We start from the raw sequence: 14,546 nt of genomic DNA on the forward strand, positions 1-14,546 counted from the left end.
TGTTGGTTATCTTATGCTGTGTGACTATATTCCAATCCCCTTATGATAATTTCCATAATATCATCAATTTTGCCTGAAGTCCTCATGATCAAACAGTCCAGGCTGCACAAGCAGTCAGCTAAAGATGATCTGTCAAAAGCACAAATACTACAATTAATGGTACTCAAGTTCAGGAATTACATTTACCACTACGAAAATAAAGCTGCCCAATTCCCCACCCCAGTTCTTTAAAAAAAGCTTGAAACAACGTGGTTTGGGTAAGATACACAACTCAAGTCCTGGCCATTTTTAGTACATCACAACAGCTCAGGTTATTTCTTTGACCTTTTGTGTCAGACACATGAAGAGAAATAACATGAACAGTGGCTTAGTATCCTGTGCAGAACGTAATATTATGACACATACCTTTCTGGATACACAAGCTAGTATTTTGTGTATACTGAGATTTTTGTCCCCAAAGCATGGAAGATTCTTCCTAAAGCTGTAGCAGATGTCTAAGAAAATTATTTCCTTATCGTAAACTTTGGCTTGCTTCTTTGCATATGTTTTAATAAAAATTCAAACCTCTAGATTTTGCAGACAATACCACAGCTGTAGCTTTAGGCTTTTCAACCACTAACTACATATCTACAGGTTTTTCCAAAAGTTAACATTTATTCATAAGTTCATACTATCAGCAACCCTTTGATAGGAATTATGTTCTTAAAAAATAAGCTTAAACAATAAGATGTAAAGCTAATAATGGTCTTCGGTTTATGAACACCTTACCCGAAAACACGTGAGACATCCATAGCTAGAAAAAGCATGGCAACCTCCTTTTGACAGTGTAACAAAGAGCCTCTCCATGTGATAATATGAAAAACAGCTACTATGTGGCTATTTGCCCATTTCTTTGTTGTTTACTTTTTTCTATGCTTGTTACAAGCAGAATGACCATTGCATTATATAGCTGTTTGTTTCTGTCTTCTTGCAACTAGTGCTACTGTTAACACTCTCCACACCTACTCGAGAAACAGGAACATTCAATGCAGGTTTACTAAAAGATCTCTTTTCCAGTTGATGGCAATTACATATAACAATGACTTTATCGCAACACATAATGTAGGAATGGTTAAGAGAATATGCTCAGTGGCTAACACGATATGCTAACCATATTTTCCCTGTTGTGTCATGGATTCTAGGAGTCAGGAAAGAATACAGAACACTGGGATTCTTCAAGAAATCTTGTACTAGTCTACTTCTGGAACGATTAAACATCTGTGACAGTCTACCCACTCCATATAGGGAAACATTTATGTAGTACCATCAGTTAAAGCTTGAAGGAAAGTAACATCTGTTTAAATCAGTTTACCAAAACTAAGCATACATTTAGAAGGAAAAAAAAAAATATGTAACTGGAGGCAAAAAGAGGGTATGTCTAGCTATAGCATAGACTCCTTCATAAATAAGTAAACAAATAATACTCTTATGTTTGCTAGGGTGCCTGTTCAGCCACATACTTAACCACAGCTTGCTTTTGCTTTTAACAACATATAGTCTTTAAGGAGCAGGAATTAGAAGTCTGTGCCCAGTCTGCACTCAGAACTCCCAAGACCCTGTATCTTCGGCTCTCCACCTTAGTTCTTTTTCTTTTCCACATCTGCCTCTTCCCAGGTGGCAGGCACAAATAAAAGAAACCAATCAAGTTCATCTACCTGAGCTGACCCTTTTTTTTTTTTCCTTTTTTTTTGGATGGATAATTCTGCCAGATAAATAAACTCCCAAATATCAGAGAACAAGAGAAGGGACACAGAACAGTCAAGACAGAACACTCTTGTTTTTGTCAATATTTCTTTAAATCCCAGTCCAGCTCCTAGTAAGACTGGACACTAATTACAACACTCCTAGAACTGCAAAAGAATGGAAACACAATAGGGAGCGAGTGGAGAGGGGGACAAGACAGCCCAGGGGCTGGCTTCAGACAGTCACATACACAAAGCCAGCACCCACTGGAGTCATTAAGGCCCAGATGCCCCACTAATAGGAACAAACCCAAACACAAAGGTAGCACATGAAATGTATTTACCTATTTAAACACAGGCAGCTGGTCAAGCTAGAATGGGGAAGGTAACTGCTAATTCCTTGTACTACAAGGAAGGAATGGAGTAAAAAAACCCAAGCCCACGGGCAGGTTTTTGCTTTGTGAACCTCTGTCTGTGCTGCTGGTTAACAGTGGTAAGTATAAAAAAATCAAAGAAAAATAATCTATTTATAGAACAAGTCAGTAGTCTGAGACATTTAGAAAAAAGTAAAAACAAGTCCTTCTTTAAAAATGGATTTACTAAAACAACTGTCACCCGGGATGACCCCAAGCCCTCTGGTCCTCTGGCAAAGCCAGGGGCAACTTCAAACAAGAATGGTTGCTGATTGTACACTGGTACACATCCAGCAAAGCCAGCAGGGAGGGGGATTTGCGCTGGGAACAGTATCTGCAGACTGCTTGCTGGTATAGCTTGAGGCCATGCCCGTAGCCTGGTGATACTGGAAATAGTTGCGAGTGTAACTTTTCACAGAAGCACGTATCAGTGTAACCTCTGAGGTAAGTGGGCTGTCTTCTTTCCTTCCCATCCCTGGGTACAGATCACAGAAGCTGGTGCCCTGGGTGCTGTACCTCCTTGCCAGCTCCATCCTGCTTGAGAGAACTTTAATGTGCAGGAGTGCAGAACTCTAAGCCAAGCCTAGAACAGGAGAGGGCACCCCTGTGGACAGGGAAGCACTCTGCTTTTCCCAAGCTCTGGTCTAGCTAGACATTATCCATACTTTCCGGCCCTCCTCAGGATTCGAAGATCAGCTGTTCTCCACTAAGGAAAATGTTTTGCCTAGTGGAGTAGAGTTGGGTTTCTTTTTTGGTAAACAGAACCTTTTCTGATTTCTGAGATCATAAGCTCCTCTGCCCTTTAGCTACAAAAGAGAAATGAAAAGAAATTCATCCACTTGCTCCCAATCCTTATAGTGTAGTGTTCGCTGCCTGGATATGGAGGCAAGATAACACTCCCAAGACATTGCCCTACTCACTAGGCTGGCATGGAGAGGCAAAAGATAACTTCCAGAGTTACCTCCTTAGGGTAACCTGATACACCTAAAAGCTCCAGCCTATGCCCACCAATTCCAGGTCAGCTCCACTGCCAACATGTACTTCTAAGACCCTGAAGTGTCTAATCTAACAGCCCCGGGTTTGCTCAGTCTCTAAGAGCAACAGCCACACTCAAAGATGGAAATACTCAAGTCAAAAGAACACTGGCTGGAGCTCCTAATCAGGCGGTGTCTGCATAGATGAGTCGGTACCACTGTGCCTTGACGCCCCCAGTGTATGAAGGGAGCCAGATGTAAGGAAGGGACCAACTCTGCTGCAGGTCTGTACATCCTTGGAAGTGAAGCTCAGTGGCTACATTAGCTTCAAACCCTCTCTTTCTTTAGGTTTTCAGTGGTCCATTTCCCAACAAGTTCCAGGCATCAAGCAGTTGCTAACTTGTCTCCTTAAGATCTTCCATTGGTAGTTTGTAGCTCAACAAGAAAGGAGGTGGTGCATGAGCAGGGCTACTTGGTCCCTGCATTGGCTTCTTTGCACAGTTTATACAGATATAATCCTCATTCTCAGCCATTTCTGGAGACACGCCAACACAAACTTGATGAAACCACTCATCACAGCCACCATCACACTGCACCCAGTCCACCTGCAAGAGATCAGAGCAGCAAAACATTACACATTACAAGGAGAGACAGACAGGCATAGTGCTTACGAAGAAAATACCTTCTATTAAACCCACCTGATATACTTAGAATGGAAAAGCTTTCAGGCACAAATTAATGCCCTAAACATCTTGTTTTAACCAGCTGTGTCAGCTCAATAAAAAAAATAACACTTTTCCAACAAACCTTGCCCATCTTGCATCCTTGGAGCACAGCAACAGAAACACAAACTACTTCTACTGAGCAGGATGATGCCCAGAAGAATAGTAGTAGCAATCTATCTAACATGAAGAAAGATTATCAGCTCAAGTTTTTACTATAGTTTGTAGGGAAACTACCCCTGAACAAGCTACTCCTGGACACAACTGCAACTTTAGTCATTAGATTCCTTACCTGACATTTTTAACTTGTATGGCATTCACCTGCTGAGTGTAAAAAATACGTTCAACCTTACAACATTCCATTAAAAACTTTGTTTATACAATCAGGAATGTTCCATAAATGAAACTAAGTTTGATTAATTTAGTACGACCTTCTTTATAATATGAACTTAAAGGTACTCTCCTCCCTCTTGCAACCTCAGTTTCTGTAAACATGCACTAATATAAGCCACTTCTCATCTGTGAAGTAAAGTGAATGGTGGTACTGTAATCATCTTTTGATGATTACAGATGACTGTAATCATCTTTTGAGATATTGAGTGTAATCTCTAAACTTGGTCTAAGTTTAAGACTTCAGAACTAGTCTCTTAAGTGGTCTTTTTAAGTGTTGAAATGAACATGTTTCAATTTTGCAAAACAAGTTCTTGGTATATGTAGTTGTTCCTACTCTCCCTTGAGCAAGACAGTGCAGTGTAGTGTATGAGAGACAGGCAGATCAAGCTTCTTTTGTAACAATTCAATCAGGTCTAAAATCACCAATTATTTACCTACAACAAGAAAAGTGAAGCACTGCAGTTTATAGATCCCTCAGCCTGCAGCATCACTGTTCACAGATTGTATGCAAGAAATACAGAAATGTTAATTTAGAAACATTGCACATCCCCTTTGTGCTCAGAAACACACTGAAGTCGGGAATACTTCTAGCTGAGTCAAAGAATTAATGCATGTTGCTCACAGCCATCAAAAAATTATACAGCTGGAAGAGGATACATGGAATTGCCTATGACAGAACTAAGGGAAAACTCACTTTGTCCTTGCAGGGCCTCTGGCAGTTCTGTGCAGCACATACAGCATTCTCATCATCTGATTCTTCTGCTCCTGACCAGTCGTACTTAGAAGGAATATCTAGAACCTTCTTCTCTCTTTTTTTTTCCGTGCTCTCCTTTGCTAATTCCATCTTTGGGACAACTGCCTTCTCCCGCTTCTTCTTCCGCTCCTCTTCCTTAGCTATTTTCTTTGCCAGCTTGTTCAGCTCCTTTGTCTTATCCATGGTGAGTTTTAGCTTCTTCTTCTTGGGTTTTTCCAGTTTTTTCAGCTCTTTGGATTTTTGCTTCATATCTCCAAAGAACTGCTCTGCTCTCTCCAGCTTTCGTTTTCGCTTCCTCTCAGAAGAGTCTCTCCCTCTCACTTTCAGTGGTTTCTCATCCATGCTGTCATCCTTCACAGAAAGAGTGAAAAGAGTTTGACTTTATTTCAAATGCAAATTGCCATATACTGCAAACCTGTGTTTGCAAGATGTACTTACCTCCACCATTATCCCAACATGGTACAAAGAAATCTGTCCAACAACACACTTATTCTACAAAAAAGGGGGCTCAACTTTATTTTCACCATTATTAGCAAAAAAAGAAATGTTCTAAGTGGTATCAGCTGTGTTGAAACACAATGAATTAAAAATGTCCAGTGGAAAAAGTAAATCATCAGCAATGGTAAGGAGGCAGAATAAGCAATAATTACAACTCCCTTCTCGCATTGCTTTTTAATTTGAGAAGACTCATAATTTGTTAGATGCTTCTGCTTATTTTTCATCCTAGGCCAGTCTTGCCTGTAATTATTTTTGAGAGAAAGCAATTGCTATTCTGGAGATTAAGAAAGAGCAATTGGTGAATTCTTAAATGCGTCATCAACTCAAGCAAGGGAAAAAAGTAACATCCATTATTTGAACAGCTTCCAAACTCTCACATATTGTAAATATCCTGGCATCGTTAACAACTCTTAAATAGCAGATTCAGATCAGAAGTGATGCTTAAAATTAGCAAACTCTGTCACTGCAGGTAGCATCCACAGTGACAAGTCCTACTTATAGCTGAAAGACTCACATGTATAGCTCCTTTATACAAACAGGACTGACTCAATTTCAGTTAATTCAGCTATATACTTCAATAGTTACTTACAGATTAAGGGCATACTATAATGCAGTAAAGAGACTCTGTCTACTGTACATTACTTAACATAGCTACTCCACCCACTCTGAAGATTATTTTACAAAGTGTACTTATTTTGCACATGAATAGACACAGAAAGGTATTAAAATTTAAAATTAGTAGTTCTGGTCAAACAAGTATTCCTAAGGGTTAACCTGAAAATGTAACACACACCCTCTTACCTCCCTCCCCTGAAAAAAAAAGCTGTGCTTAACTATCAATGTCACAGTCTGGCATACTATTTATGAACTGCTATTTGCTGACATTCAAACTGTTCTTCAATCTATTCCATGCCAAACCCATTACATGAAAATAACATTAAGCTTATGAAGTACGTAGGTCAAAACATGATAAAGCAGTACTTCTTTGGAGGCAGGGTCTGCTTTATGCTGCTGTCCTAACTGGTAGCAGTTTGACAACACTTTGACTTACCCATTATATATATGCCACTCAGAAAATGAGACAACCAATTAATATGCTTATCTAACCTCACTGTTCACAGCATGTAGCCTTCCATCTTATATTACTGTACACTACAAGCAGTCAAGAAAGAACCATCCTTCAGTATTATCTGTGCAGCTCAGTAACCCAAAAAGCAATCACATACTCGATAACTACACATGGTCAAACTGACCCCTAACCTCAGCTGACAGATGATAAAGATGAGTTCCAGTACAGCTCTTCAACACAAGAGCTTACCTTCTCTTCCAGCACATATACTTTATCCACTGCACGAATGAGGCTAAGTGATTTTCACTAGACCTCAGCAGATAAACATGCCTCATTCACTGCCAGCAAAGTGATCAGTGCATCTTCACAGTATATTAAAAAACACTGCTATGTCTGTGTTTTTCTAAGGATAGGAATCTTACTCTCTTCATTCCCAAACCATGTTTTATGGAAGTATTCTTTCCCCATTAACAAACAAAGTTCAGCAAAATACAAGTATCAAGTTACACAATTTAACCGTAGGCTTTCCATCTTCCTAAATATTTCCTGCAATTCTTTTGCAGAGCAGTTCCAAGCATAATCAAGAACAGCTTTTCCTTCCCTAACCTTATATTCTCTAAAATTAGGTTTGCATATGGAACTGCCTGAAAAAAATGTTAAAAATACAATGAATTGTGAAGGACAATGCTACGGCTTGAGTGATCAAGAACTGAATTTTTTGGTCTCCTATTCTGTTATTTTCTGGAATCCAGCACTCCCTGGTTGAAATCCAAACATGTTGAGTAACTGAGCATTCAACTATCCAGGATTATATTTAAAACAAAACAAAACGTTGTGTTTTTTTCCCCAATATCGGAATATTACTTCAAGTTCCATACCTCCATAACATGAAGGAACCTGTCCTCAGAAGGTGGATGAGTAGCCTGTAAAATCCGCCAGATGTGCTGAGTCTCATCCAGTGACACCTCCAGCAGATCTCCTACCATCATTAGATCTTCCAGCTGAGCTTTTGCTCCAGGTGACAGTTCCAATACAGGTGGCTCCAAACTGCGAGGTACCAGTGGACTCTTCCGAGGCTGCTTCCTTGGAGTGCTAGAACCTTTCAGACAGGAGAAAAGTCATCAAGTCAGGTAAGGATAAAAGGAAGAGATCGAAACAGCAAAAAATCACATACTTTTTACAACAACAATCTAAGGAGGGAGCCAATCCCAAGCAAAAACACTGATGCAGGTTTATATATCAGGAAACTAACTGCAATGTAACTTAACTTCACTTACCTTTCTATAGACAACATATCCTCTACAGCTCTTTACTGACCACCCATCTCGGCTCCCTGTTCTATTTTAACTCAATGCATACAAAAGCAAATACCTTGAGAGCAGCTTTTAGAAGCAGATGAATATGCGTGTTCGGCACAGAATGAGGGAGCTGTCCACATGTGTGTCACCACTTCCTCTGATTTAATGGGGATTTCCTCATCACAAAACAAATTGGGCTCTAAGCTGCTAGAAGATTTTACACTGGCATTATCCTGAAAAAGAACCACAGAAAACATGCAACATCTAGATCCAGGAAATAGCTGCTTCAATATAAATTCTACTAAGACTGACCAGTCTACTGCTTCCAAATACTACTTTGAAGCACCCCACCAGACACCAAGACCATGTGAAAAAGGTACAAGTTACACCTCTCTACTTAATTAGTGAATGAAACAGCAATTATGGAGACAGGTCAGTAGATTTATAGTTTGTGTTTGGGATTTCTATGGCATTCTTGAACCATTCTAAGATAGGACCGAACACTGAAAGGAAGAGGGCTGTAGTACTTGAGACTGTTGTATTTCAGCGAACAGAATAATGACAGCACTGGCTTATGTTCAGCTCAATACACTGTGAAAGATGCTCAAACAATTGTGTAGGACTGATGCTTCACTTAGATCACAATCTGAAATGCAATGCATGCCTTCAGGTGCAGGTGGATTTACCAAGAGAAGATTCCTTATCTCTTAACAGTGGGAGAAGCTTTGCTTGACTTCACATTAGGCAAAGAATTAGGTTAATCTCCTCAACCAGCTGCCCATTTCCACGGCACTTTTCAAAAGTTAGCTACCCCATCATATTCATGATGAACCTGGCCAACAGGTTAAATATATGTAGCATGCTGCGTACGACTGAAATGTTTCAGGAAACAATAAAATCCAAGACGCTGTCTTAAAAGAAGAGAAAGGCTGTAGAGCAGTATTGACAATATTTACCTGAATATTAGCTCTCTGGGTCCCAAAATGGCCAACTCAGGAAATTGTACCACCCAGACACTGCCATTTCACGACATAAAAAGGGAATTTAAGAATGATAATCTCTCTCTGGCTTTCAGTTATATGCTTAAAAGGAAGTGAAGTGCAAACTAATGCTTTCAGTGCAGAACTACAAGTGGGAAATTCAGATTTGAATTGCCCAAATGAAAAGGTACAAGAAATGTATTCAGAAAGGGGATGATATTTGTCCCTACACAGTAAAAGTTATATCTCATATAATATCTTGTCCTGGATTTTATATTATACTACATTAAAGACCGCTGAGGGCCAATAGTGAAAATTAATAAAAAGATATCACCATTTGATGGCCTATAGGCAACACAGGTGCAAAGGAACGAGAAAAAACACATGAAACAAAAATTAAAGCAATGAAAGGTGAAGAAACTTTGCAGTAAATCTAACTAGTGAATCAGTCTGCTTGGAACAAAATTAACCAAGTCTAACTACTGCACTCAAAGTGTTTGCTGGCAAGAATCATGTTTTAATTAGAGGCAGCACAATCTAATCAAACAAGCCTTTTCTCATATGTTTTTGTAACCACTTGCACTTGAGATGTCAGAGACCATGGTTTTCAAAATATAGTCCATGGATTCTTAGGCATCCAAGGATTAATTCTACTGGGTCCACAAGAAATAATTAAGAGCTAATTCATACATGATGCAACATGATCTATATACTTTTTTTTTTAAACCCATCACTCCACTGGAAAACATTTATAGATCATAAGATAGAAAAAAATAAAATAAAAAAACCCTAAAAAACAAAAGAAGAAACAAACAAACAAAAAAAACCCCAACCCTGAAAGCCAACAGTATAAAAATAATTAAAACTCAGACCAACTTTGCTTTTCCTAGTTTAGATGGGAAGAATCTGGTTGCCTGAAAGAGAGTATTCTATTCCAATCATGTTAACTGAGTTAACAAAAGGCATTTCTGGTCTCCATCAGCTTTCCTTTGACAGATTTCTATTTTTAGGTTTTCCACTTACATACAGTGATGGACATCCACACCAAAAGGGTTAATTAAGTAACAGGTTTTGAAATCATGACAACAGAATCATTAAACAAACAAAATTATAACCCTGCAAAACCCTCAGATCCTGACAACCATATGCCATCTTTCTTGACATACGCTTTATCACAGCCTCAGAAAATGCCACATCTTTCAGAAATGCCTTATTATGATTCCTCATGCAAAGAAATCTGGATATTAATTTTTATGTATAAAAATAAATTAAAAGCTGTAGCACCCAACCATAATGTACTCGGGTTGCCACTTTACATGGGACTGTAAGACAAATGTGTGCATTTGCGAAAAGCTGCTTAGAATCAAAATACTAAATAGGAGACTGAGGCGAATCATATACGGAAAATTTGCTGTCCCTTTATGAGCCACAAAATCTGCCTTAGAAGAATTTACATGACCACACTGTCTTTTACATTTGCAACTTTAAAGGTAGATATGACACTATTGCCAAAAACAAAACAGTGCATGAGAATGCACAGTGGCATTGCTCTTGTCTCTGCATATACCTAAAGGACACTTCAGAAGCTCTGAAGTGAAATACATCACATTGAAAACACTTGGCTATCTCTACAATTGCCTTTTCTCATGACAGTTCTTCTCTAGTTAAAGTATTTTAAAAATTTAACTGCAGTTACAATTTCTGAACTGAATCCAGACCCTGGGTTCACAAAATGATCCAGGCACTTAGTCCTCAATAATTCCACACATCCAGAATTGAAGATCCTCCTTTATATGAGCGGCGAATGGAGAAGTATGGAAATGCAAAAGAAGCTCTGGCATTAGCAAATTTCTTATAGGGCATGCAATATTCAAAGACTTATTTTTTGCCATAGTGAAAACTGTTGAAGAGTTCTCCATATAGACACTTATATACATTATCTCTGAATGGAGCATAAAGACTGTGTTCATCCACTATGGCATTATAAATACAAATCCCTTGAGAAGTGTATCTTGTTTTTCTTAGCACTAAAAAACACCCTCTGAAATTCTAACAGGACATTTGAAAATTTTAAATGAAAACATTACAAAACTCTCCAATAGTCCAGAACTGAGACATTAAGATAAAATCAAGAACTACCTCTTCTGCAATGTAAGACACAGCAGAAGGCACAGTGATAGTTTAAGATACAAAAAGTATTCTGAAATAAAACGAATGAATAAAAAACAGGCTTTCGGAATTCATTCCATACACACAAGCCACATTGAATTACTTACCTTTATGTCATAGCCATATGTCTCCCTGATGTCTTCATCAGAGTCTGTCTCTTCATCATCGTAATCCAAAGTCTGCCGTGGAGATGAGGACACACTCCCTATCACTCTGTTAAAGGCTGATTGCTGGAAACTAGTCAAGTGCCCCTAAAAAGTAAAATGGAATATGAGAATAAAGCAACACAATTTCCAGAAAAAACTCTAAAAATGCTAAGCAGTTACTCACAAAGAAACCAGTGTTTCTTTTGGCCTGAGGGTAACTGCCTGGACAGTCACAGAAAAGCCTAGTTACAGCAAGGTGTGAGGACAGGGAAATACTCATGGAAAAGGTTCTATTTTATTTCCATGTTTTTGAATAATAGTGATTAGAAAGATCTAGATACTGCTGTTCAGTGCTACCAAATTATAGCCTGCGTACCTCTTCACCACAGCATCATCTGACCTTAATCTCAAGATAAAGAGGTCAGCTGCAGAAGTCCCAGTGTTTGCCTTTGGTCCTCGCTGATATTTACTAGCCCTGATATCAAATGCCCTAAAATAACAATGCATGAGAAATAATAAATATTGAGACCTTTGATTCTGTCAAGAGGGAAATGGAATTTAGACACCAAAATAAGGCTTTACACACCTTCAGGCCCTTAACCAGCTGTTATATCTGAACCCATGCTTCTTACAAGCACCTTCAGCAGTTGCTATTGACAATGAATACAAAGCAACAGACCTGTTTCTGAAGAAGCAAGCAACTGACTGAAGCCAGCCATGGCTTGAGACTGAGGAGCACTGAACTGAATAATTTTGTTGCCTCTTTCTCAACTTTTAATTGACCTTCCATCTATCCCAAACTCCTCCAAGAAATGTAAGGCATCTTGACAGACTGAAGAAGGAATAAGTACAGTAAAGAACAAAATATCCTCATCCCTACCTGCAGGTCTGGGTTAGCTGCTGCTTTCTGTAGCTCTGCACTGATTATCTTCTCTGTTTTCTCCCGTGCTGCTTGCTCCACCATTCGCTGGCTGAGCACAGAAAGCTTAGCCAAAGCAGAGGACAACTCGTCAGTAGCCAAAGCCTGCCGTGCTCGATCCTGCCAACTCATGGCACGTTCTGTCAAGCACTGCAATGCTTCCCCTTCCGGGAGCCGTACAGGCAGCTTCTGCAGGGACACCAGCAAAGACAGTATTGTCTCAAGCCGTGGCCTTCGAGAACGCATGCAGAGTGGACACAGAAACTTCACTTCTTTGGCCTGCCAACTAGAGCCCTTCTTCTGAGAACTTGTTTTGGGAAGGGGCACGCAGCCACTGTGAAACCAGTCTTTGCACAGCTCACACTGCAGCATGAATCCACTAGCTGTTTTGCGGCAGACACAGAACTTGACTTCTTCGATTCGATCCACCATAGTCATCTTGGCCAGGTTAGCTGCCCTGAGAGCATGCATGGCTTCAATCTCCTTCTGCTCCCGCTCCTTGAATATAGCCACCTAACCAGCATAGACAAAAAGAGTTCATGACCCTCACAGGTAAGAAAGATTACATTTTATTAGCAGCATGGGGGAAAAAAAAACCCACAAAAAATATCGAGATCTTCCTGGTTAAACTAGCCCAAAGTCTAGGAATTGTGGGATCTAATGAAAACATTAGCTAAAATACCTCCTCCTCAGTTACTCATTACTCCCGATTCCGTCTGCTGACACAGTGCAGGTAAGCATTGTTTCAATGCTGACTCAGCACCAGGAGCATTTGAGTGACCGCATATCTCCTGAAGCAATTTGAATTTCCTTAACTTTTCCATTCAAGTAACTATAACAAAGCATACTAAGGTGTTATGGTTTAAAACCAGCCAGTAACTCGGCACCACACAGCCATTCGCTCACCAGAACCTGAGCCCAGGCCCCAAAGCCAATAAACACTAAACCAGCAAATACTGGCTGCAAGTAAGGTGTGCCATACAGAAACTGTGAGAGATCAAGGGCAACAACTCCTGCGAGCAAATAAATCAACATTGTGATGAGCGACTATTAATCCAAAACAGTGAGTGTTTATAACAAATTTGTTTTGACACACTCTGATCAGATCAGTTATCTCAACCCTTCTGACCCCACGGCTGGGCTTAAACCACAACATAAGTTTAAATAGACTACATATAAATCACATTAATGAGCCTGCCTATATTTAATTCGTTCCTGGAGAAAGGACAGCAAATTCTTCTGATAAACTGCATCAATATCCTCCCAAGAAGGAGGAATCAAGTATCACATCCCCCTCCAGCCTAATTTCTATGACCAAGCATTTACAAGCTGCCCTTGTAATCGACCTAACCAAATGTGTTTTGGTACTGTTTAAGGTAAAGCAGCACCTCATTCCACATTATTTTGATGGGGCTTCAATAAATGTTAATAATATTAGATGAGCAGCCACAGTTATTAACCCAAACATTTAAGTATTACACATAACCAAATATGTATTAAATACCAGCACTTATACTCTGAACTGTGCTTCCCTCTATTTTTACTGCAGTTAAAGAATATAGTTCAACTTGCGTCAAACATCATACGAGATACTTCTTTCAGTGAGATTCATTTATCAGTTCTTCCGTATGACATCTACACAGATCAGAGACAAGTTAAACCCACATATCAGAAGACACTATCTTTCATTGTTCCTTACCACAGCTGCAGTGTCCCTGGCCTCCTCCAGTCCATCCTCCAGTTCACTTAGAGATTCCAAGTCAAGATCTTTCTCCTTTTCCTTCTCCATCAACTCCTTTGCTCTCTTCCGCCTATTTTTACTGCTCCCATAAACACCAATATCAGTCCGAGGGCTCAGAACCTGTAAGCACGAAGAAAACTTACACTGTCAGAGCCAAGGATGCCAAGAATATAAAGTTCTCATCTATAATGTTACGATGTCAGGGACATGTGAGAACATCTGATAAAGAAATTACAACAGCGTCAGAGGGCAAAAAATACTCAGCAATCTAACACCTTTGATACCTGTCAATGCTAGGAAGACGTAAGTATTTCATACATATGGACAGTGATGTGGCAGGTCAACTCGAAAGCACTGAAATCACAAAATCTGTTCAGATTAAGCTACCATATACATAGCTAACTGAAATACTGTATGCAATTAGGTATCAGTAGTTTAAACATTCACTTCAAGCACCTTCCTCAATCGTAAGTCTTAAAGATCTGCCACGATTTCATATATGCTAACTTGGTGGATGAAATGAAATTTTAAAAAGTGCTATACTCCTTTTAATATCAAAATATGAGAGGCTGCAAAGCACTTTTATGGATAAGAATTACATTTTAAGTCACCCTGATTAGCTGGAAAGCATACTTAAATATAAAATCCAGCAAACTGAACTCAGTAGAGGAAAAGCGCAAATTGATAGAAGCAAGACAACAGTCAAATACAAAACCAGAACATACTAAGAAACTAGTTAGGCAGAAAAA

The 14,546-nt window shown here is 39.4% G+C and overlaps 1 protein-coding gene across 1 annotated transcript in view; it reads right to left on the bottom strand.

Annotated features, from left to right (window-relative positions):
- Positions 1 to 634: 634 nt before the first annotated feature.
- KDM5A (lysine demethylase 5A) overlaps positions 635 to 14,546 on the bottom strand; it is a 50,055-nt gene continuing 36,143 nt past the window's right edge. The window contains exons 22-28 of the mRNA XM_065682376.1: positions 13,756 to 13,917; positions 12,018 to 12,569; positions 11,099 to 11,242; positions 7,916 to 8,075; positions 7,423 to 7,643; positions 4,918 to 5,328; positions 635 to 3,713 (exon numbers count right to left, since the gene is read on the bottom strand). Coding sequence (XP_065538448.1) covers positions 3,504 to 3,713; positions 4,918 to 5,328; positions 7,423 to 7,643; positions 7,916 to 8,075; positions 11,099 to 11,242; positions 12,018 to 12,569; positions 13,756 to 13,917 — 1,860 coding nt within the window. The 3' untranslated portion in view covers positions 635 to 3,503. The remainder of the gene's footprint in view (positions 3,714 to 4,917; positions 5,329 to 7,422; positions 7,644 to 7,915; positions 8,076 to 11,098; positions 11,243 to 12,017; positions 12,570 to 13,755; positions 13,918 to 14,546) is intronic.

The sequence above is a fragment of the Lathamus discolor genome, chromosome 1 (genome assembly GCF_037157495.1).
Source record: "Lathamus discolor isolate bLatDis1 chromosome 1, bLatDis1.hap1, whole genome shotgun sequence".
In the NCBI taxonomy this organism is placed as follows: domain Eukaryota; kingdom Metazoa; phylum Chordata; class Aves; order Psittaciformes; family Psittacidae; genus Lathamus; species Lathamus discolor.